At 44.0% G+C, this 26,443-nt stretch overlaps 1 protein-coding gene across 1 annotated transcript in view; it reads right to left on the bottom strand.

The window, feature by feature from the left end:
* The window catches only part of LOC126485046 (protein madd-4-like), a 697,683-nt gene that overhangs the window by 311,740 nt on the left and 359,500 nt on the right, over positions 1 to 26,443 (bottom strand). Inside the window, exons 7-8 of the mRNA XM_050108648.1 lie at positions 22,662 to 22,802; positions 4,217 to 4,418 (exon numbers count right to left, since the gene is read on the bottom strand). Coding sequence (XP_049964605.1) covers positions 4,217 to 4,418; positions 22,662 to 22,802 — 343 coding nt within the window. The remainder of the gene's footprint in view (positions 1 to 4,216; positions 4,419 to 22,661; positions 22,803 to 26,443) is intronic.

Below are 26,443 nucleotides of genomic sequence, written 5' to 3'. Positions count from 1 at the left end.
GGAACACAGTGTATACAGAAACCCTACACACACAGATCTGTACCTAAATGCCTTCAGTTGCCACCACAACTCCCAGCGTGGAGGCGTTTTGCGCACACTTGTTCACAGGGCACGATCGATCTGCGATCAGGAGAGCCTTCCAGCAGAACTACAGCACCTCGAGACAAGATTTCGGAAAAATGGGTACAACCAGAAGCAAATAAGACACGCACTCAGACAGACTGCGCCAAGAGAACAAGAAGAAGAAACAGAAGAACACAAGTCGTTGGCGTGCATTCCGTTTGTCGGAAACACCTCAAGAAAAATCGGTAGAATCCTGGGGAAACACAATTTGAAATGTGTATTCCGACCCCATGCAAAAACCTTGACTCTGCTGGGTTAAGTGAAAGATGACCTAGGCCTTCGAAAACCAGGCGTTTATCAAATTCCCTGTCAGTGCGGAAAGTTATACATTGGGGAGACAGTACGCACTGTGGAAGAGAGGTGCCGCGAACACAAGCGCCATACCGGATTACGCCAGGTCACTAAATCAGCCGTCCGCAGCTCGTGGCCGTGCGGTAGCGTTCTTGCTTCCCACGCCCGGGTTCCCGGATTCGATTCCCGGCGGGGTCAGGGATTTTCTCTGCCTCGTGATGACTGGGTGTTGTGTGATGTCCTTAGGTTACTTAGGTTTAAGTAGTTCTAAGTTCTAGGGGACTGATTACCAGAGATGTTAAGTCCCATAGTGCTCAGAGCCATTTGAACCACTAAATCAGCCGTGGCTGACCATTGTATAAAGACTGGTCATACTATGGACTATGAAAAAACAAAAATACTCTGTCAATCCTCCTACTTCTGGGACTGCGTTACTAAAGAGGCCATCGAAATCCGACTTCAGGACGATCTAATTAATAAAGACAGCGGCCTTCAGCGTAGTCAGGCTTGGAACCCTGCACTCAGCCTGGAGAGAAAGATGCGGTCCCAGAGATCGAGGACCGCTCCAGACGGCGGCAGCAGGGAGACTGCAGACCCCAGTTCAGACCCAGGCGCCGCTTCCTCCACCACCTCCAGTAGCCGCCGCGCCGGCCGCACCGAAGCAACACCGACTCAAAGGAAGGCAACGGCGCTTGTTGGTGACGTCACGTCAGCTAGGCACGGCGAAAGCCAGGTCTGTTGCAGGCAGAAACGCCTGGGCATGCTTATCACTATAAATTTCTCATTTTTGGACAAAATGTTTGGTATTGTTTTGGATTGTGCAGTTTTATTTAGATGAAAGATTTTCTTACTATCGTACAGCTACAAATGAAGATCATAGTTCTGTATTACTGAATCCTGTCGTAACAAACGTAGATCAATATGAGAAGATGCTTTGCCCCATTGCAAGCTTCGGAAATTTTACATTCAAGTAACTATATTTACTTGATCCGTGTTGTTATCTAAACTTATCCCAACCCCCTTAGAATTAACTCGTTTCTTTTATTTATTTATTTATTTTCGTTTGACATCGTCACTGGAAATGTGAACCAATTTACATGTGTAAATGTCCAACTGTTGCCAGTCATTAGATTACAGTCGTTTTCAACGAAAGGAATTCTAAAGTACTGCTGAGCTTAAACTTTTTTAAACATGCACATAAGAAAAGATAAATATTCCTCTCTTGCAACTGAAAGGAGAAACTTAATAAGATAAAAAAAATTTATTTGATAAAACAAGTATCTCTCTTTTGCCTCTTCTTCTGTCCGCCACCCTCTCCCCCAAGGTGTACAATCGCAAGATATTTCATTAATATTCAGTGATCCTCACCCCAAAGTCAACCAAGATACCTAAAGAAGAGCACCAATATGTTCATAATTTCTTGTAAAAGCAACCCAGTAGAAACGTAACTTCCTCAGATTTACAAATAAGATAAAGAAGCACGCTGCTGGACCATGAAGTTGTTTTTGTATGTCAATCCTTAAAACAGGTGGAAATTTAAGTTCAGGAGTTCACTATTTGTTGAGAAGTGTAATGAATTGCACAATTAACTGATGACAGAAGCCGGCCGGAGTGGCCGAGCGGTTCTAGGCGCTTCAGTCTGGAACCGCGCGACCGCTATGGTCGCAGGTTCGAATCCTGCCTCAGGCATGGTTGTGTGTGATGTTCTTAGGTTAGTTAGGTTTAATTAGTTCTAAGTTCTAGGGGACTGATGACCTCAGATGTTTAGTCCCATAGTGCTCAGAGCCATTTTTGATGACAGAAATCTCTCAGAACAATTTGTGTTGGTCAACTACCACCAATAGTTTCATATTTTCGTGTGTCAGAGAGGGAGACACCACCATTATGCGTATGCCTGCAACAGACCTGGCGTTCGCCGTGCCTAGCTGACGTGACGTCACGAACAAGCGCCGAGGCCTTCCTTTGAGTCGGTGTTGACCGAAGACACCAGGAGAGGAACGGTGGAGGGAGAAACGGCTAGTATATATAGGGCGCCGTGAGGAACAGCACAGCATTCGTCAGGAACCACCTGAAGATGGCAGCGTGTACGTTTGCCGAAATATTGTGGAGAAATTACGACCGGAGAACTGTTCAAATCCGGATATTCGATTATCCGGATCGGGTCCAGTCACTCCGGACGATTAGAGCTCCACTGTGTCTTCAGTTGTGCCAACCAATTCAAAGCTGCACATCTGTGCCCTAGTCTTGTACATTCTACACAAATACACAGGATATGCACTGTGCCCTGTCAAAAATACACTCCTGGAAATGGAAAAAAGAACACATTGACACCGGTGTGTCAGACCCACCATACTTGCTCCGGACACTGCGAGAGGGCTGTACAAGCAATGATCACACGCACGGCACAGCGGACACACCAGGAACCGCGGTGTCGGCCGTCGAATGGCGCTAGCTGCCCAGCATTTGTGCACCGCCGCCGTCAGTGTCAGCCAGTTTGCCGTGGCATACGGAGCTCCATCGCAGTCTTTAACACTGGTAGCATGCCGCGACAGCGTGGACGTGAACCGTATGTGCAGTTGACGCACTTTGAGCGAGGGCGTATAGTGGGCATGCGGGAGGCCGGGTGGACGTACCGCCGAATTGCTCAACACGTGGGGCGTGAGGTCTCCACAGTACATCGATGTTGTCGCCAGTGGTCGGCGGAAGGTGCACGTGCCCGTCGACCTGGGACCGGACCGCAGCGACGCACGGATGCACGCCAAGACCGTAGGATCCTACGCAGTGCCGTAGGGGACCGCACCGCCACTTCCCAGCAAATTAGGGACACTGTGGCTCCTGGGGTATCGGCGAGGATCATTCGCAACCGTCTCCATGAAGCTGGGCTACGGTCCCGCACACCGTTAGGCCGTCTTCCGCTCACGCCCCAACATCGTGCAGCCCGCCTCCAGTGGTGTCGCGACAGGCGTGAATGGAGGGACGAATGGAGACGTGTCGTCTTCAGCGATGAGAGTCGCTTCTGCCTTGGTGCCAATGATGGTCGTATGCGTGTTTGGCGCCGTGCAGGTGAGCGCCACAATCAGGACTGCATACGACCGAGGCACACAGGGCCAACACCCGGCATCATGGTGTGGGGAGCGATCTCCTACACTGGCCGTACACCACTGGTGATCGTCGAGGGGACACTGAATAGTGCACGGTACATCCAAACCGTCATCGAACCCATCGTTCTACCATTCCTAGACCGGCAAGGGAACTTGCTGTTCCCACAGGACAATGCACGTCCGCATGTATCCCGTGCCACCCAACGTGCTCTAGAAGGTGTAAGTCAACTACCCTGGCCAGCAAGATCTCCGGATCTGTCCCCCATTGAGCATGTTTGGGACTGGATGAAGCGTCGTCTCACGCGGTCTGCACGTCCAGCACGAACGCTGGTCCAACTGAGGCGCCAGGTGGAAATGGCATGGCAAGCCGTTCCACAGGACTACATCCAGCATCTCTACGATCGTCTCCATGGGAGAATAGCAGCCTGCATTGCTGCGAAAGGTGGATATACACTGTACTAGTGCCGACATTGTGCATGCTCTGTTGCCTGTGTCTATGTGCCTGTGGTTCTGTCAGTGTAATCATGTGATGTATCTGACCCCAGGAATGTGTCAATAAAGTTTCCCCTTCCTGGGACAATGAATTCACGGTGTTCTTATTTCAATTTCCAGGAGTGTATATTATTCTTCTGGGGAGTTTTAGAAAGAGAGAGACAGAGGGACAGGGAGGGAGAGAGACAGAGGGAGAGGGAGAGACTCACCTGTGCGGTAGACGGGCCCTGGGCAGACGACGCCGGAGTGGCAGGCCTGCTTCTGGACGGGCCGCGTCGCCGCGTCGCAGAGCGCCGGGGGCGCTGGCGACGCCGCGTCGCCGCACGTTATGGCGCGCGTCTGCACGCCCGCACCGCACGTCGCCGAGCACTGCAACAGCCGCGGCGCGCGTGTCTGCCTCACTGCTCTGCACTAAACACACGCACACACACACACACATCATTGGCCATATGCCAAACAGACGAACAGGACCGATCTGGCTGCAACTCGATGGACCTACAGCACCCATTGATGTCTATGAGCGGAATCACCTCAGCGCGGTGGATTAGTAGAGGTGCACCAGTTCCATGCTCAGCACGGTCGCCAGATCTGCCACCTCTCGAATGTTTTCTGTGGTCTAGTATGAAGGATAAGGTGTATGGCACATCTGTAACGTCAGCGGAGGACCTCATAGCTAGAGTCCACTGCGCGACTGAAATACTTGTAAGGTGGCAACGGCCTTGCACCTTACACGAGTCCATTTAACGTGACACTTTAGGTTTTGTTGGAGTAATGCTCTAAATTACGGTGTAGGAAATCTATGTGGAAACCCATCGGCACGCGAGAATTCCGCGATTTTGTGATTATAAGATTTTGCGGAGAGGCAGTAGGCGAGACAGAGCTCGGCTACCTCCCCGCCTAGCCGCCGAGGGCCACAGCCTAATGGTATGAATGGTGAACTGGGGGATTTCTGTAATCCGTTTAGAGCGGCCACAGCGGTCGCCAACCTCTGAAGGACGTGCGGCTGCAGGTGTTCAAGTGTTTACCAAAACAGAGCAGTGGACAGCTGGACGGGCTTTCCTGTGCGTGCTCTCGCCTATGTCCCACTAATTTTACGCCTTCGAGTAACTCAAGTAGGGCAGGCCAGGAGTTCCGAATAACAAAACTTTCAATGCAATAACCTGTGTTCACTACGACGGGGAATCTTGCCAGGAAAATCTCGAGTGGTCTCTTGGGAGAAAACTTCCAGTAAACGTGTTATTGGTCACAGCTGTGGTTCTTCCTAGCCGGCGAGGGCGGAGTTTACTTGTGAAATTTGGTAGAAATAAAAGAATGGTGGAAAAGAGTTCTATTCCCAGGCCATACATTGGTCGGCGCTGGCAAACTGGGTATTTTGAGAGCTTCTACTGATGTGATTCACTCGGTAAAAGTTGAGGTGAGAAAACAAAGGTGAAGAGCGATCTCGCTGGACTCTCGGTTAAGGGTCTTCCGTTCTGGGCTCTCGTACTGAGAGGACGTTAGCCAAGTCGTCTCCCCTCTTGGTCTTCCGTTCTGAGTGGACGTTAGCCGCGCCAAGTCTTTGCTGCCGGAAGATCGTTGCAAATAGAGAAGTTTATGGACAGCGGTCTGTTGTCCGAGTAGTGTGGGACTGTACTTTCCGAGACGCCACACGCCAACCGCACAGCCGCGCCGTCGCCGTCGCAGACAGCCGCTCCAACAGGAACATTACAGTGAGATGGCTCCCGCTTCGGCCTGTGCTACGAGTAACGTTAAATAGTTGGATCACGTGCAATTGCTATTTCCACAGAGGTTTCACGGTGCTTTGGGGTGTAGTGGTTCTTCGTATTTTACGTTTTGTGTCGATGTCAGTCGGTCAGCCAAGTTATAAGAGATCGCGTTTTGGACCAATTTTAACACAGTTCACTGCCAATGCCAGTCAGGAGGATAATTCGTAAATTGTTCATTATATTTTACTCACAAGGGAACCTCCCCATCGCACCCCCCTCAGATTTAGTTATAAGTTGGCACAGTGGATAGGCCTTGAAGAACTGAACACAGATCAATCGAGAAAACAGGAAGAAGTTGTGTGGAAGTATGGAAAAAATAAGCAAAATATACAAACTGAATAGTTCAAGATTTTAAACATGGCTGCAGCAGCAACTGTTAAAATTCTTCACAATAAAGGATGGCAGCCAAAAACAGTTGCAAGATAGAACTTTTGTTTATTAAAATTCTTGACCAAGGTTTCGGTACATATAAATATACCTTCATCAGAAGTACATTTCCTGAATAGAAAGACACATTCATTAGAAAAGCCATATCAACGAAAGTGAGAAACAGAAGCTTAAATAACGGTGAAATTGCTAAAGTAATACAGGCACACAGTCTTTAGTACTTACTAAAATTACATCATGCACTGGAGAATAATGAAACAATTATGCCAAAAGGCGTCGTCAGTAATTAAAATATCATCTTCATTTGTACGACATGTGTAATGGGTACAGGATCAAAGCGAACATTTTAACAATGTTACTTCGCCTATGAACTGTTGAGACAAGAGTGTGAAGGCACTAAGGTAGATTGTTTCGCCGAGAGAGGGCACTTGCATGTGCCAGACTCGCGCATATTACAATCCATAAATACGTACATAAGCGCATCAAAATTATTAAAGGTTGTGTTAATTCAAACTTTGTCTTAATAAATAAAGCGTATCACGCCAATTAAAGACATTTATGTAAACTATAAATATAGAACCAAATTTATCTGTGTCCTAGTGTCAAACGGATAAAGCTTGCGCTTGGAACATCTAACGAGAGAGGGCACTACTGTAATGCGCGAGAGTCTCGCGTAATGTAGGCAGTGAAATACATACTAGCGAAACAACCAAAATGTTATAATAAAACGAAACCATCTGTCTGTATGAATAAAACAAAGTAGTCATTTAACCACACATACACATTGACATTCATAATTAACAAACATCACAATATGTAGATCCCAACAAGATAGGAAAAGCGCATTTCACCGGCATTTCTTGCTTGTTGATGCCGGTGAAATGCGCTTTTCCTATCTTGTTGGGATCTACATATTGTGATGTTTGTTAATTATGAATTTCAATGTGTATGTGTGGTTAAATGACTACTTTGTTTTATTCATACAGACAGATGGTTTCGTTTTATTATAACATTTTGGTTGTTTCGCTAGTATGTATTTCACTGCCTACATTACGCGAGACTCTCGCGCATTACAGTAGTGCCCTCTCTCGTTAGATGTTCCAAGCGCAAGCTTTATCCGTTTGACACTAGGACACAGATAAATTTGGTTCTATATTTATAGTTTACATAAATGTCTTTAATTGGCGTGATACGCTTTATTTATTAAGACAAAGTTTGAATTAACACAACCTTTAATAATTTTGATGCGCTTATGTATGTATTTATGGATTGTAATATGCGCGAGTCTGGCACATGCAAGTGCCCTCTCTCGGCGAAACAATCTACCTTAGTGCCTTCACACTCTTGTCTCAACAGTTCATAGGCGAAGTAACATTGTTAAAATGTTCGCTTTGATCCTGTACCCATTACACATGTCGTACAAATGAAGATGATATTTTAATTACTGACGACGCCTTTTGGCATAATTGTTTCATTATTCTCCAGTGCATGATGTAATTTTAGTAAGTACTAAAGACTGTGTGCCTGTATTACTTTAGCAATTTCACCGTTATTTAAGCTTCTGTTTCTCACTTTCGTTGATATGGCTTTTCTAATGAATGTGTCTTTCTATTCAGGAAATGTACTTCTGATGAAGGTATATTTATATGTACCGAAACCTTGGTCAAGAATTTTAATAAACAAAAGTTCTATCTTGCAACTGTTTTTGGCTGCCATCCTTTATTGTGAAAAACTGAATAGTCTATGCATATGATATGCAACATCAAGGACTACCTAACCTCACGAGCGCCGTGGTCCAGCAGTTAGCGTGAGCAGCTGCAGTACTGGAGGTCCTTGCTTCAAATCTACCCTCGAGTGAAAATTTTAATTTTTTATTTTCAGACAATTATTATCTGTCCGTCCGATCACTTTTTGGGAGTGATTATCACATCCACAAGAAAACCTAAATCGGGCAAGGTAGAAGAATCTTTTTACCCATTCGCCAAGTGTACAAGTTAGGTGGGTCGACAACATATTCCTGTCATGTGACGCACATGCCGTCACCAGTGTCGTATAGAATATATCAGACGTGTTTTCCTGTGGAGGAATCGGTTGACGTGTGACCTTGCGATCAAACTTTTTCGGTTCCCATTGGATAGGCACGTCCTTTCGTCTACTAATCACACGGTTTAGAGGTGCGGTCGCAAAACACAGACACTAAACTTGTTACAGTGAACAGAGACGTCAATGAACGAACGGACAGATAATAATTGTCTGAAAATAAAAAATTAAAATTTTCACTCGAGGGGAGACTTGATCCAACGACCTCCCCCACTGCAGTTGCTCACGCTAACCACGTGACCACGGCGCTCATGAGCGCATATTCTCCGAGATGTTGCCTATCTTGGCATGGACTACTCAGTTTGTATATTTTGCTTATTTTTTTTCATACTTCCACATAACTTCTTCCTGTTTTCTCAGTTGATCTGTGTTCAGTTTTTCAAGGCCTATCCACTGTGCCAACTTATAAATAAATCTGAGGGGGGTGCGATGGGGAGGTTCCCTTGTCAGCATTGATCTGAAGGTTATAATAAAATTATTGTGATTCAATAGAACCTTTACTTTCAGTAGTTGATCCTGAATTCACCCTTTTGCGTTATTTTATTTTTGTGTATGTGTTTGATATCATTGAACACTCTAAGTGTTCATGATCATTCATGTTTGGAAGTAAAAAAAGGTGTGATTAATCGTCAACGCTACCACCGCCACATTTAAATCTAGCGTTATCCATTTTTGCGTACAGTTCCACTCCCAATTTCTCTTTAAGTAGTTTGTCAGGGGCGAACAAACGCAAAAATCGGACAAGCAACGTGTGGGGTGTTACATACTTCGAAGACGACCGAGCGTATTGGCTCGAGTGCGTGAGGCTCAGCGCCGCCGCTGTAGGCTCTGCATTGGCGTAGGAGGTACGCAGTTCGAAGTCCGTCTGTTATGTAGACTGCGTGATGTGGTACTCATGTTGGGTTTATTGACGCCATGTGGAACATACACCTACCTGGGACTTGGACGACCACCAACGCCCACGCGTTTACGGATATGGGTTCCTTCTTGAAAGCTGATCAGTGTGCCATCCCGCACAACATACTAAGCATTGCCGGTGTTTCTTTGGGACTCCCTGTATTTCGTCTTTCACCTCTGAAAATGACATGTTAATGCGAAAAATGTCAGGACGAGCTTGGTTCGGATTCCACGTTCAGCTGTACATCTACACAAATTTATGTGTAAATCAGTATGGAGGAAGGAAAGGGCGTAGGAAATCCTGTAGTATTGTGCCTTCAAACTACACTACTGGCCATTAAAATTGCTACACCACGAAGATGACGTGCTACAGACGCGAAATTTAACCGACAGGAAGAAGATGTTCTGATATGCAAATGATTAGCTTTTCAGAGCATTCACACAAGGTTGGCGCCGGTGGCGACACCTATAACGGGCTGACATGAGGAAAGTTTCCAACCGATTTCTCATACACAAGCGCTGTTGTGATGCCTCGTGTAAAAAGGAGAAATGCGTACCATCACGTTTCCGACTTTGATAAAGGTCGGATTGTAGCCTACCGCGATTGCGGTTTATCGTATCGCGACATTGCTGCTCGCATTGGTCAGATCCAATGACTATTAGCAGAATATGGAATCGGTGGGTTCAGGAGGGTAATACGGAACGCCGTGCTGGATCCCAACGGCCTCGTATCACTAGCAGTCGAGATGACAGGCATCTTATCCGCATAGCTATAACGGATCGTGCAGCCACGTTTCGATCCCAGAGTCAACAGATGGGGACGTTTGCAAGACAACAACCATCTGCACGAACAATTCGATGAAGTTTGCAGCAACATGGACTATCAGCTCGGAGACCATGGCTGCGGTTACCCTTGACGCTGCATCGCAGACAGGAGCGCCTGCGATGATGTACCTAACGACGAATCTGGGTGCACGAATGGCACAACGTCATTGTTTCGGATGAATCCAGGTTCTGTTTACAGCATCTTGATGGTCGCATCCGTGTTCGGCGCCATCGCGGTGAACGCACATTGGAAGCGTGTATTCGTCATCGCCGTACTGGCGTATCACCCGGCGTGATGGTATGGGGTGCCATTGGTTACACGTCTCGGTCGCCTCTTGTTCGCACTGACGGCACTTTGAACAGTAGACGTTACGTTTCAAATGTGTTACGAGCCGTGCCTCTACCCTTCATTCGATCCCTGCGAAACCCTACATTTCAGCAGGATAATGCACGACCGCATGCTGCAGGTCCTGTACGGGCATTTATGGATACAGAAAATGTTCGACTGCTGACCTGGCCAGCACATTCTGCAGATCTCCACCCAATGAAAACGACTGGTCAATGATGGCTAAGCAACTAGCTCGTCACAATACGCCAGTCACTACTCTTGGTGAACTGTGGTATCGTGTTGAAGCTATATGGGCAGCTGTACCTGTACACGCTACCCAAGCTCTGTTTGACTCAATGCCCAGGCGTATGAAGGCCGTTATTACGGCCAGAGGTGGTTGTTCTGGATACTGAATTTTCAGGATCTATGCACCCAAATTGCGTGAAAATGTAATAACATGTTAGTTCTAGTATGATATGTTTGTCCAATGAATACCCGTTTATTATCTGCATTTCTTCTTGGTGTAGCAATTTCAATGGCCAGTGGTGTACTATGCTTTAGGAACCAATATTCGGATTTGGAAGTGATTTACCATTAAACAGTCACTGCGGAAATGATTTCCATCGAATAAAGCACTTTGCTTTTCTTTTTATTTTGCAGTAAAATTCAAATCAATAGCAGTATATTAACAAACTCATTACTCACGATATTTCAGTAGCAAACGGATATTGGTGTGGTGTAAGAACCAGTCAGGGAAAGAAATGAGTGTTGTAAGGATTTGGATAGAAGAGGTGTAGTGTGAGCTGTGGTAGTTCTCGTGAATGGCAAACTCGTGTTTGAGGCGACATGTAGTGGCAAAAAGCTGTATGAGCGGCCTTTATAGGTTTGAGGAAGGTCAGGGAGAAATCTTGTCAGTTTAGCCTGCGTGCCTCATGAAACAGTGCACAGGTTTAGGTATCTGCCTTTCGCTATGAGCTGTACAATGGCTTGCGGAGTATATATGTCCGTGGAGTATTCATAAAGTTTTAATCATCCCATAGAAAAAGTAACGTTGGGTTTGCCAAAACATTTATGGCAATGTTTCTCGATTTTATGAATAGGGTTCAATATTTTGCTTTGCTTCGTCTTCTGTTGTGCTCAGGCACTTTGGTGCTGGGATTAGCTAGTGTGAGAGGACTTCAGACATGAATCTGCAAACAAACAAAAAATTAGTTACGCTACTTTATTTTTCAGAGATGATAACTAAACATTTGCGACTACGCGTCGTAGATGAAAACCTACACGAGTCAGAAGCCCCGTGTGGTTTCAGGAAAAAGTCTTCCGGCACAACTCATCGAAAACTGTGAGTACCGTCTGATGAGAATATTATCTGTATTTTGGAGCAGCTAATTGTGCAGAAAAATAGCGTTGAACTAACGTGTTCGTTTATGACATTACGCTCGTTAGTTGTTATGGTTTGTCACACACTAGATTGCGATGTCACATTATACTTGTGGATGGTCCGTTTATGACCGAAACTGGTTGTTTAGTAAAGTGACAATACAGCTTTGTGAAAACCATGGTATTCCAGAAAATTACATCTCTTGTCGCGATACGACACTCTACAAACCAGAAGAGTGACGTGGAGCCTGGTCTAGCAGTATGCTTCGGCATCACTTATACATTTACGAAAGTATGTGGAGGGTAAACGTTACGAGTACCTGTTTTCTGAATGAATGTGGCGCAGGTATATAAGTGACATTTAAGTTTGTTACGCCGGCCGGTGTGGCCGAGTGGTTCTAGACGCTTCAGTATGGAACCGCGCGACCGCTGCGGTCGCAGGTTAGAACTCTGCCTCGGCGATGGATGTGTGTGATGTCCTTAGGTTAGTTAGGTTTAAGTAGTTCTAAGTTCTAGGGGACTGATGACCTCAGATGTTAAGTTCCATAGTGCTCAGAGCCATTTGAACCATTTTTAAGTTTGTTACTTTATATCTTGCTAGCAGGGTGAAGAGCAATAGCATAACACTCAAACACACAAAAGTGTTATGGAATAAACTGATTATGCAATCGGGACCTCTAAAAAAGTAAAAAAGAAAAATCATGGATTTCTCAATGGCCAAATCCCAAGGGTCCTGCATCAAATGACTCATTGGACAATGCCTTCCATCTAACGCTGCGCGTTGATCTGTATCATCCACATGAGTAAAAAACTTCAGTTAACTGGTACTTAATGATAAATAACTGTCTTTGTATACCAAACTGTCATAGTTTAATTATTACTGTAAAATCATATGCCCTGGATCGTGAAGGATAATGCTCCCATTTCTTTGATCTCCACGTCTCATTCACTGTGGTGAGGAGCTGAATCAGATTTTTCGGAGGGGTCAAGGAGACAACATAGAGAAGTCAACAGAATGGGAGAAGTATCTTCAAGGTTGTGTGTGTGTTTGTGTGTGTGTGGTTTTTCTTTTCTCGTTTAGATGCCTATACTTTGAAGAGGAATTCTCCTGGGCATTTTATTTTATTTTTTTATACAGTCTTTCGTGATCAGCAGCCTCATGCCTTCCCTTATATTAATTCGTGGGGCAGCAACCTGCTTGAAATGGGAATATGGCGGAGCAGCTCCAAGTCAGTGAAGATTTCCTTTCTCTCCTTCGCTCAGAGGCTGGGAAGAATTCGTTTGGCTTTCTTTTCAAACTCAGCGGGCCAATTGTCAACATCATAGCCGAACTTCCCCGCCGTCTTTAAAATCTTGTTGTTTGATTGGTCGTGTAGCTGGCCGCGAAAATGCTCGAGGACATTCTCGAAGCCTTCTCTGTTCTGGAAGTACTGAGGCCAGCGAAGGCTTGTGCTTTCCCAGACCCTCCTGGGGCTTAGCCCATCACGCTTTCGGCGAGCGTTGGAGACTGGTCAATTAGCTGCGCCTTCCATCGAGAGCAGACGCCGAGGGTTGCACAGGAGGGGGTCTAACAACGGACTGAGAGGCCACTCTGCTTTGAAGTCCTGGTGAGTATGCACGACCTGCTGAAATGTGGAGATGTAATCCTAAGTCGGTTTATATCTTGTGGGTTAGGACCCGTTTAAACCCGTTGGTATTAGCACCTTCAGGCGTAGGGAGTGACTATGTTTAAATTACTTCTTGCTTGTGAAATTCCGTATTTGGAATGAAGCTCAATACCACGCATACAGTATGTTGTAGGTTCCTGTATCCGTTTGTGTAGACACTGTATGTTCGTAGCTGTTAGATTCGTACCATCTAAGTTCATTAAATTTTGTTAGATGTGCGGAGCATTAATTCAGTTGTATCTCAGTCGTGTTGCTCATCTAGTCGCTCTGTTCTCACTGTGGTACAGAACCGCACGTGGTCAGCCATCAGTGCTATTTAGTTACCGGCCACTTCTGCTGGAGAGATATTGGATCCGCCTATCTAACAGTTCCACCATTTCGTATTGAACGAATTTTTCTAGAATATTTATAGTTAATGTAAGTCACAATTTTCCCCTCTTGTATCTCATTGTTGATCTGTTAGACCAAAGCCTGTGCATGGCGATAAACCCATCCTCAAGTAGATCATAGTTCCTGTGTATAAAGAGGCTTTCCAATGCTGATCGTCGTACAAGCTGACTGTATTCCCCCACCTCGTGTAAAAGTATGGGACTATAGAAGCTACGACTGAACAATGAGACAGTCGTTCCGGACTTGGTGTTTCTGTTACGTTTATTTTGTTTTGTCAGATGTATAAAATAGAATTAAATATTTAATAATCTAGTCAGAATGCGATATGACCCTGCACGTATAGTGAAAGAATAACTGCTAAATAGTTGTAGTGAGATTAGCATACTTGGGGCTTTCATTTAACAGCCACTGCCAGGCAAAATCAGTTATGTGTAGAAAAGAGAAGATTCCTGCACCTATTACAATGTAGCGTAGTGTGTGTTGGCGCATAATGTGGGCAATGGCCACTGACGTGATATAAATGAATAGTACTAACGTATTTTTTAAGGGGATAGTATTATTGTACGCATGATTTAGTTAAATTAAAAAAAGCGTTTCCTTTTTCATCAAACTGGAATGTTTGATATCATTTTGTAAATGATCTTCAATAAACTACGGCTATTACCTTATATTTCAAACATAAACACAAAAAAACATTATTTCTCCAAAAATGTAATAGTATACACTTAAACGTATATAAACAAACAGAAACATTATGTGATTCTTGAGTTTCTCCCGGCGTATTTGATAATCAAAATATCCACGGGTGTACTGCCGGTCTACAGTGTCCAACGGGCACAATATTTCGGCGATCATACATGTCGCCATCATCAGGTGATGATCACCTGATGATGGCGCCATATATGATCGCCGAAGTATTGTGCCCGTTGGACACTGTAGACCGGCAGTACACTCGTGGATAATTTGATTAGAAACATTATGTTTTACTTTCATCAAAGTATCCTCCTTTAGATTTAGTGACTGCCTCACAAACTCGAGGTATATGTTCAGTGTGTTTTTGTAGGTATCGCGAGTCTACCTCATTTCACACATCCTTAAAGACATTCCACAGATGTTCCTTGCTTGTTATGTGAACTTTCTGCGTAAGTCCATCCACTTCATCCCAGACCATTTAAACAGAATTACAGTCAGTGCTTTGGGACACCTACATCATATGCTTCCGTATCTTCTGTTTTTCCTTTGGTACAATGTATCTCTAACAGAATGGCGACCGACGTTTTTGATCATTATCCTGTTGCAATGTGAACTCTTTCGCTATTAAGCGCAGTTCACATGGTATCTTACGATACTAAAGTACGTGATAGTAGTACATCTGGTCCATATCTCTTTCTATTTTCACGAATTCGCCAACTCTTGCCTCCTGAAAAACACCTCGCAACGTAATAGAACCCCCAATGTGGTTAACTGTAGACAGAATGCAGTGCTGGAATACCGTTTCTCCTTCAGATCGACGAACAAATGTCCTCCACCTGCTACGAAAAATGTCGAGTTTTTTTTTCATTTGTGAATAACACTTTCTTCCACTTGTCATGTGTCCACTTGCTGTGTTTCCCACACCAATCGAGTCTCTTTTTATTTTTGGGCTGCAGAAGGGATTTACTCGCTGCCACACGTTCTTTCAAGCCGGCATCAATCAGTCTCCGCGACTTTGTACTGCTGTTTTGAACATATTTCTCTTATTATTAGCTATAATGCATTTTACATCACTTCCGGTTCTTCTGCGACGTCGTCCTGGTCGTGGCAGGTCCTGATTACTAACTGTTGACTTCGGCGGTAAAGGGCGTATTGCACAGACACGCCACATCGTTTCGCAATTTGGGGCATAGATAAACCTGAATGTCTGACAAGGGAACCTCCCCATCGCACCCCCCTCAGATTTAATTATAAGTTGGCACAGTGGATAGGCCTTGAAAAACTGAACACAGATCAATTGAGAAAACAGGAAGAAGTTTTGTGGAACTGTGAAAAAATAAGCAAAATATACAAACTGAGTAGTTCAAGGGAAGATAAGCAACATTCAGGACAATGAGAACGCAGGAGCGCCGTAGTCTCGTGGTAACGTGAGCAGCTGCGGAACGAAAGGTCCTTGGTTCGAATCTTTCATCGAGTAAAAAGTTCAATTTGTTATTTTCAGTTTATGTGACAAACTCTTATGTTTTCATCACTTTTTTGGGAGTGATTATCACATCCACAAGAAAACCTAAATCGGGCAAGGTAGAAGAATCTTTTTACCCATTCGCCTAGTGTACAAGTTAGGTGGGTCGACAACATATTCCTGTCATGTGACGCACATGCCGTCACCAGTGTCGTATAGAATATATCAGATGTGTTTTCCTGTGGAGGAATCGTTTGACCTATGACCTTGCGATCAAATGTTTTCTGTTCCCATTGGAGAGGCACGTCCTTTCGTCTACTAATCTCACGGTTTTGCGATGCGGTCGCAAAACACAGACACTAAACTTATTACAGTGAACAGAGACGTCAATGAACGAACGGACAGATAATAACTATGCAAAAATAAAGAAAGTAAAATTTTCAGTCGAGGGAAGACTTGAACCAAGGACTTCTCGTTCTGCAGCTGCTCACGCTACCACGGGACCACGGCGCTCCTAAGCTCACATTGTCCATTATGATGCTTATGTGGCCCATGGACTACTCAGTTTGTGTATTTTGCTTATTTTTTCACAGTTCCACACAACTTCTTTCTATTTTCTCAATTGATCTGTGTTCAGTTTATCAAGGCCTATCCACTGTGCCAACTTATAACTAAATCTGAGGGGGGTGCGATGGGGAGGTTCCCTTGTGAGTGCTACAACTGCAGTACGTCCGTCTATGGATGTCTCCCTTCTTGGGGCTGTAACAACGATGTGCACACTGTCAGCTGTCACTAAGGAACCGAACTGCACTAACCATGTAGTATGTATCGTACCAATACTTGAAGTACACTGCGGACATCACAACATCACAGGGAGCAACAGGGGAGTATAGAAGAGTCATTCATTCGTCACACAATTAAACAAACTTACCAGCTGAGGTAACTATATTTTGTTTGTACACAACACTCTACTGGGTAATACTGCATACAGATGAAAACAGACACATAAACCTGGCATGTTTACCGATGTTGTACTATACCTTTCTCTTGGAAAGGATGAAAAATCAGAAAAATCAGCTGCGTAACACAGGTTTATTAGAACCCTTGACTTAGGTTTCGATAATTATAATGTTATCCTCTTGAGAAGGAGATTGTAGCGATTAGGAATTACACATTGGTGACAAAAAGCCCAAGTAAAACAGAAATGGCAAAAGCGGATAAATTCAATTAGCATACTGTTGCGAAAAGCTACGTTAGAATAGAGCCGTTTGGCTTTCTTCAAGTAAAATTTCACTTCTAAAAATAAAATAACTTGTCATGATAATGCGATAACATCAGTCTAATCTTCAATGCACTGCTCTGTTAAAGGTAGGCTTGCAGTGCTCGATAATCGAGCACAACTTGTACTCAGATATCAGACATAAGATAGTCAGCATGATTTTTCGCCCATAATCAGGCTTAATTTTTTATTTGTAAATTGATTTTATGTAGTCCACTGTTCATGTTTATTTCCACAATACCTATGGTGACACAGCTGCGCCCTCTATACCTGAATTACCTCAACTTACGAGCCTATTACGATAGTCAGTTAGCTGATGTTATCCATAAAATTCACACTGATGCTATGATATTATCATGTCTTGTTATTTTAATGTTTTTGAGGTGAACTTTTACTTGACAAGAACCAAAGGGCTTTATTCTAACGCACCTTTTCACCACAATACGTAAAAAGTAAGTGTGTACTCTTGGCTTTTAGTACTTTGTCCTATTTGCTATTTCTGTTTTATTTGAAACTTTTGTAACTCATGTGTAATTTCTAGGCGTTGCAATATCCTTCTGAAGAGGATAATTTTGTGGCTATCGAAACCTAGGTCAAGGATTCCAAAAACCTGTGTTATCCAACTGGTTGTCTCATTTTTCATTCTTTGCAAGACCGTCACTTGTAAAGAAACTTAATAATTCTTTCTTATTGATAAATGTATAGATAATTGTTCGACTCTCATACCAGAGATTCATTTGAAAAGTATTTAACACTGACGGACAAAAGAAGATTTACGGTCTTCGTTTATTAGTTTTGGTAATAGTTACCTTTCGTTGTTCTCATGTCCTGGTGATAAGACGTGTAAACGAAGTGCTCTGTAATTTCAAGCGAATTTGTGCTAAATAATGAAAGCAACTTGTGAAACAAAACGATTTTCTCATTTACGATACCATGGATCCCAGCTCCTGTAACTCTGGAAGATTATTATTATTATTATATTAATTTTGCATGGAGGATTTAGATGGAGGCGACGATCTTCACGACGGAGCTGCTCAACAATGGAGGTACGTGAATGTGTTCATCTCTTTTCTTTGGTGGCTGCCAATGTCAATTTCAATACATAGATCATATTTGCCGCGACATTCAGAAACTGCAATCTTTCTTTTCATTTAATTATAATGTCCGATTATTTTCTTTCTCAAATGAATAAATGCACTTTAACCACAATTATTTTTACCCAGGCTACGTGAATAATAGTACTTAGAACACACGCGCCTCTATGGCGATCGTACGTTCGCATACAACTGAGTGTGTACCGACGTAACTGTACTTATCATCCATTTCCCTTACAGTATTAGTTCTCATTTTGAATCACCCGCTCGCGAATGCACGTGCCCTCTTATGCTGTGTAGTCAGTCGGGTGTATTCCTTAATAACGTTACTTTTAATATTCAGTGGCTTAGTTTCCACAACTGACCTTTGCCTCTGTCGCAACGGCGCTTCAGGCGAAATATTTATTGCGCGACAGTCTTACTACATCTACATCTACGTGATTACTCTTCTATGCACAGTAAATTGCCTGGCAGAGGGTTCAATGAACCACCTTCAAGCTGTCTCTCTACCGTTCCGCTCTCGAATGGCGCGCGGGAAAAACGAGCACTTACATTTTTCTGTGTGAGCCCTGATTTCTCTTATTTTATCATGAGTACATTTCTCCCTAAGAAGGTGGGTGCCTATAGAATGTTTTCGCAAACGGAGAATAAAACTGGTGATTAATGATTGCTACTCTAATTCACGTTACCATGTCTATGGCACCATCTCCCCTATTTCGCGATAATACAAAACGAGCTGCCCTTCTTTGCACTTTTTAGATGTCCTACCTGATGCGGATCCCACACCGCACTGCGATATTCCAGAATAGGGCGGACAAGCGTGGTGTAAGCAGTCACTTTAGTAGCTTTTTTATGGTGATGATCATTTCTACCTATGTAGGCGGGTACCAACAGAATGTTTTTGCAATCGGAGGAGAAAACTGGTGACTGAAATTTCATGAGAAGATCCCGTTGCAACGAAAAACGACTTTGTTTTAATGATTTCCACTCCAGTTCACATGTGATATCTGTGTCACCATCTCTCGTATTTCGCGATAATACAAAACGAGCTGCCCTTCTTTGAACTTTTTCCATGTCATCCGTCAGTCCCACCTGATGCGTATACCACACTGCACAGCAATACTCCAGAATAGGGTGGACAAGTATGGTGTAGGCAATCTCTTCAGTAGACCTGTTGCACCTTTTAAGTGTTCTGGCAATGAATCGCAGTCTTTGGTTTGCTCTACCCACAACACTATCTATGTGATAGTTCCAATGTAGGTTATTTGTAATTGTAACCCCTAAGTATTTAGTTGAATTTACAGCGTTCAGGTTTGTGTGACTTATCGCGTAATCTCATTTCAGAATTACGACACTGCCTGACTAAGTTTGTAATAATTTAACAGGGCTGTTGCAGGCTTCACAGCTGCCCTTTATAGCCATGTTCAAAATTTTAAAACTATTCCTGTTGTAACGCCCTAATGAACCCCAAAACCCAATTAGGAAAGACCATCACGATGTAAAGTAGGGAACAGCTATACTGACAGGTACGACAACTTTTCCGATGATATAACACCAGAAAGTCTTGATAAACACCAACATTAAGCATTAAAGAGTGTGTTTTGGTAGAAAGGAAGAAGAAAGAAAGGTCATCTTTAGCTATTTGCCAAACATCTAAGTAATAATTGCAAATTAATATCATGAAAGTTAAGTCCAAAGAAATGTCGGTCAGAGATAACTTTTATATGGAAGAGAGTTGTAAACGCAACGACGAAATTCGATGCGTCTACAATACTCATTCACGGAAAAAGTAAGTCGCTTGCTAGCTATCGTGCTATCAAGTCATACGAGAGCAGCTCTTGCCATGGTTGTGCGAACGGAGCGCGACGAGATTGTTTTACTTTCAAGGGTCGTTGTTGCGTGACGAAGACGCACGGATTTTGTGAACTGATATTCAGACTAGAGACTTGAACCGAGACAGTATGTTGACTATGTATACCGAGTTGTTGGACTTTATTAACGGAAGTAGGCAATATTGGACTCAACATTCATATAAGTGAACTTATAGGAAGGAATGGACAAAGTTTCAAAAGACTATAATACACGTTTAGTCTCAAGTAGGAGACATTGACACGAAAACATAAGAAGATACAATTACGCCGCTGGTTAAAGCTGTCGTAATTGTCACAATAGTTGAAAGTAACAGAACTGTCAGTGCTAATTAGCAGTGTATGCGTGTGGCGTGATGTTTATAAAGTATTTGGCGAAAAGGAACAATAAAATTGTTAATCAAAAGTGGAAATTCAACGTGTCGCCTCCATCATTCTATGAATATTTGGTAATTGCTCATCAAAAGTTAATTAACAGTGACTAACTTGAAAGTAAATTCGTGGACTTTTAGTTGTGACAAGGGAGGTTTGGATATACAGAATATTACGACGCGAAGATAATTAAGACATTGTTAAAGAGTATCTGTGGATCTCGCGTGATATAGAGCGAACAATTTTACTTACAAGGGAACCTCCCCATCGCACCCCCCCTCAGATTTAGTTACAAGTTGGCACAGTGGATAGGCCTTGAAAAACTGAACACAGATCAATCGAGAAAACAGGAAGAAGTTGTGTGGAACTATGAAAAAAATACAAGCTGAGTAATCCACGTGCATCATAGGCAACATCAAGGCTAATATGAACTCAGCAGCGTCGTGGTCCCGTGGTTAGCGTGAGCAGCTGCGGACCACGGAGCTCTTGAGCTCACGCTATCCTTGATGTTGCATATGTTGCACATGGACTACTCAGTGTCTATTTTGCTTATTTTGTTCATAGTTCCACACAACTTCTTCTTGTTTTCTCGATTGATCTGTGTTCAGTTTTTCAAGGCCTATCCACTGTGCCAACTTATAACTAAATCTGAGTGGGGAGCGATGTGGAGGTTCCCTTGTTAGCAACGAAAAAGCAACGACCAATGCGATCTGCAATTGAACTTTTTCCTCGCTTTTGGTGATGTGGACGGTGCGCATGAGGGAAGATTCATCAATTATTGCACTAAAGTGTTAACCAGGCACATAATAATTCAACTTCAAACCGTAAGAGACAATCAGAGTGCGCAGTTCGCATTAATAAGGAAACTGTGCGGACTTGCAAACAAACTCAAATCATTACGCGAGGAACGAGTTCTTAAGAGCTTTTTCAGATCTTGTCTCTCGTTAAAAAATGGCTCTGAGCACTATCGGACTTAACTTCAGAGGTCATCAGTCCCCTAGAACATAGAACTACTTAAGGGGGGTAGGACGTCAAACGGGCCGACTTGGAGCAGGAGAGGCACCACAGGACATTTTAATTTCCACTGTCTATACTTTTACAAGTGAATTCATAAAACTTTGTCAGCATGACGAAGAAGGATTCAGGATTCACACTCGTAGCAGCGGAAGTTCAAAAACATAACAAAATAATTTTTTTACATGTGAAATTTCGTCATTTTTTCACTCACTGTTGGCTGCATTTGTTGCTATAGGTACACTTACCTTCATAAGTAAGAGAGACTGTTCGATGAATTTTGCACAGCATACAAACCATACTTACAGGTGTCTGAAACTCTAGAATCTATTTAATTTATGAAAAAATGAGTGAGCTGTTACGTTTTAAACTTTATGTTTAGAAAAATTTTGTAGTTAATTATCTCAATTTTTACCACAGTTTTTAATAGATTTGGAAAATTCTAGAGTTTTATACACCTGCAAGTATGGTTTGTATGCTGTGCAAAATTCATCAAAGAATGTCTCTTACTTGTGAAGAAAAATGTACCTATAGCAACAAATGCAGCGAACAGTAAGTGAAAAAAATTATGAAATTTCATATCTAAAAAAAATTTGTTTTGTTATGTTTTTGCACTTCCACTACTATGAGTGTGAATTCTGAATCCTTCCTGGTCATGCTGACAAAGTTTTATGAATTTATTTGTAAAAGTATAGACAGTAGAAAATAAAATGTCCTGTGGTGCCTCTCCTGCTCCAAGTCGGCCCGTTTGATGTCCTACCCCCACCTTAAACCTAACTGACCTAAGGACATCACACACATCCATGCCCTAGGTAGGATTCGAACCTGCGACCGTAGCGGTCGCGCGGTTCCAGACTGTAGCGCCTAGAACCGCTCGGCCACTCCGGCCGGCGTCTCTCGTTAACCGACGGAGACATCCATCATCGCGCATCGCGTCTCGGCTCCACCGACCGAGCTGTAGCAGTAACAGCTCCACGGCGTCGACAACACCAGCATGCGGCGGAGAGGGGGCGTCACACTGTACTTAGTCATGGTATTACACGGTTTCTACAGGGAATTGGATGTCAGTTGTTAGGTTTGTTGAAGTCGTTGAGCGGTAGTGTAGGCAGATGAACAAACGGCTAATGCTGACTAATGCGCTGGGCAGGCGGCAGCAGTAAAAGGGGGCGGCACTCACGGGAGACCAGGGCGTGGCCCTCCAGGTGGGACAGTCGGCGGCCTTGCAGCTCTCCTCTTGGTGTGGCGCCGGGCCGCGACACTCCAACTCAGGAACCTGCGGGAAATGGCCGGACAAACACAGCGCTTAGCGTACTCGTGGGTACTTATGACAACTAAATACAAAATACACAAGCTATGAGGATTTTTGCTAAAAGCGAAATACTATTCTGATACTAAAAACAGTGATGAAATCTGTGATTATGTACATTTACACTAAAGCGCCAAAGAAACTTGTATAGACACCGTATTCGGAGATATCTAAACAGCCAGAATACGGCGCTGAGTTCGGCAACGCCTATATGAGACAACAAGTGTCTGGCGCAGTTTTTAGATCTGTTACTGCTGCCATAATGGCAGGTTGTCAAGATGTAAGTGGTGTTATAGTCGGCGCAAGAGGGATGGGACACAACATCTCCGAGGTAGCGATGAAGTGGGGATTTTCCCGTACGACCATTTCACCAGTGGACCGTGAATATCAGGAATCCGGTAAAACATCAAATCTCCGATATCTTGCTGCCGGGAAAAGACCCTGCAAGAACGGGACCAACGACGACGGAATAGAATCGTTCGACGTGACAGAAGTGCAACACTTCCCCAGATTGCTGCAGATTTCAGTGCTGGGCCGTAAAGAAGCGTCAGCGTGCGAACCATTCAATGAAATATCATCGATATGGGCTTTCGGAGTCGAAGGCCCACTCGTGTACCGTTGACGCCTGCACGACACAAAGCTTTACGTCTCGCCTGGCCTCGTCAACACCGACATTGGACTGTTGATGACTGGAAACATGCTGCCTGGTCGGTAGAGTCTCGTTTCAAATTGTATCGAGCGGAGACAACCTCGTGAATCAATGGACACTGCGTATCAGCAGCGGACTGTTCAAGCTGGTGGAGCCTCTGTAATGATGTAGGGCGTGTTCAGTTGGAGTGATATGGGACCCACGATAAGTTTAGATACGACTCTGATAGGTGACTCATACATAAGAATCCTATCTGATCACCTGCATCCATTCATGTCCATTGTGCATTCCGATGGACTTGGGCAATTCCAGCAGGACAATGCGACACCCCAAACGGCCAGAATTGCTACGGAGTTGCTGCAGGAACATTCTTCTGAGTTTAAACACGTCCGCAGCCCACCAAACTCGCCAGACATGAACATGATAGAGCATATCTGGAATGCCTTGCAACGTGCTGTTCAGAAGAGATCTCCACACCACTCGTACTCATACGGACAGCCATGCAGGATTCATGGTGTCAATTCCCATAGCACTACTTCAGACAGTCGAGTCCACGCCACGTCGTGTTGCAGCACTTCTGCGTGCTCGCGGGGGCCCTACCCGATATTACGCATGTCTACCAGTTTTTTGGCTCTTCAGTGTAGTAAATATTACGTTTATGATTGCTAAAGACTATGACAAGAAAGTGTATGGAAGAAGCCAACATGTAATCGTTGGCTGCTATCATTTAATATATATATATAATCATGCGATAAGGTTATGGCCCTCTGTTCTGTTCGTTCTGCTCTCTCTTGCCACTGGGTGGTCGATTTGTTCGCTTGCTACTCATCTGCGAATTGCTGTATTCAAGTCTGTTATTCTGTAAAATTTCATTTTTCCGAAGTCAAAACTTAGCGGTAAATGTGGTTCTGTGTTTTCATTTATAGAAATGTAATTCCCGTTGGCCACATGCGTGAGTTTTCAGCATTTTTAGCACACGCTGCTGCGGGGACGAACGTAACATCGCTGGTCTCCTTGTTGTCCGCCATTACAGGAGTGCTGAGATCTGACTATCACAAATATATTTTTCCGAAACATGTAGAACTGATGTAAGTATAACGTCCAGTATCGACAACGGCTTGGCTCAACGCTTAAGGTAAAATAATTAATTCTCAGTTTATGCTGGTGTAAAGGTGAAAGGTATTGAACCTTAACATTACTCATTTATGGAGGATATTTTCCAGTGTTGAAACTGTGTTTTTGTAGTGTTCAATTCATACTTTATGCATAGATAGGTACAGACGTTTTTCTTGCATAGACAGACTAAATTGTATTTTCACTTGTACCGGAATACTTTCAATTTACTTTTCACTTGTACCGGAATACTTTCAATTTAGTTATTTTCAATGTACCGTGTGGTTATACAGGGTGAAAAGTATTTAAACCGACAAACTCTGGGAGGTTGTAGGGGACATCAAAACAAATACTTTTTCCTAATGTCATTTTTTCCTATGAGGAGTATTTAAACCGGTAGGGGAAGATTTCTCTGGCGGCAAATTAATCAAACCAACAAACACTTTTCCATTTTTTTATAACCAGGAGACAACACATTAACACAACCCAATTTCAATTTCAGTAGATTTTCAAAAATGCCTCCATTGACACGTAAGCAAAGGTTACACTGTCGGATCATGTTCTATCTGACACGGGCAAAAATCCCAGGAATATCCTGAATTGTTCCTGCTGCTGCTGGTATCCGGGCAACCAGATCTTCTTCCGATGCAACAGGAGTTGTGTAAACAAGGATACGCATCTCTCCCCACACAAAAAAGTCTAGAGGGGACATGTCTGGGGATCGAGCAGGCCATGGTACAGGACCACCTCTGCCAATCCACGTTTCTGGGAACCGTCGGTCCAGGAATCGACGCACACGACGACTGAAATGTGCTGGTGCCCCGTCATGTTGGAACCACATGCGTTGTCTTGTAGGGAGCGGAACGTCTTCCAGAAATTCTGACAATGCTCTGGCGAGAAAATTGTAATAGTGGCTGCCGTTTAATTGCCTAGGTAGCAGATACGGCCCAATTAGACAGTCCCAACAACACCGACCCACACATTAACGAAAAACCGCACTTGATGAGCGCTAGTAACTGTGGCATGTGGGTTATCCTCACTCCAAATAGGCGAATTGTGCATGTTGATGACTCCATCACACCCAAACGTTGCTTCATCTGTAAACAACCCAGAGGAACATGTAGGATGCATTTCACACTGTTCCAGGTACCACTGCGAAAACTGTGCTCTGGATGGATAATCAACTGGTTCCAGGTTGTGGACACGGTGTAAGTGAAACGGACGTAACAATTGCTCTCGAAGGACTGATCTTACATTCGTCTGATTCGTCCCCACGTTACGTGCAATTGCACGAGTGCTGACTGAAGGATCCCGCTCCATATGATGCAAGACAGCTTCCTCAAATTGCTGCGTTCTTACCGTGCGACAGCGTCCCTGTCCAGGTAATCTGCTAAATGACCCGGTTTCTCGGAGACGTTGGTACACAGCAGCAAAGGTCGTATGATGCGGGATACGGCGATTAGGATATTGTTGTTGATAAACCCTCTGTGCAGCTCGTATGTTGTGGTGCGCTACGCAGTACGCACCAGCCATATCAGTGTACTCACTCCATGTGTATCACTCCATTAGCAAACAGAGACAATGCACTACTACACTGGTTGGTTGGTTGGCTGGTTTGGGGAAGGAGACCAGACAGCGTGGTCATCGGTCTCATCGGATAAGGGAAGGAAGTCGGCCGTGCCCTTTCAGAGGAACCATCCCGGCATTTGCCTGGAGTGATTTAGGGAAATCACGGAAAACCTAAATCAGGATGACCGGACGCGGGATTGAACCGTCGTCCTCCCGAATGCGAGTCCAGTGTCTAACCACTGCGCCACCCCGCTCGGTACTACACTGGTAGACAGCA

The sequence above is a fragment of the Schistocerca serialis genome, chromosome 6 (genome assembly GCF_023864345.2).
Source record: "Schistocerca serialis cubense isolate TAMUIC-IGC-003099 chromosome 6, iqSchSeri2.2, whole genome shotgun sequence".
Taxonomy (NCBI): Eukaryota; Metazoa; Arthropoda; class Insecta; order Orthoptera; family Acrididae; genus Schistocerca; species Schistocerca serialis.
Note: the sequence above shows the minus strand (reverse complement) of the source record. Positions and strands in the feature narration are given on the sequence as shown.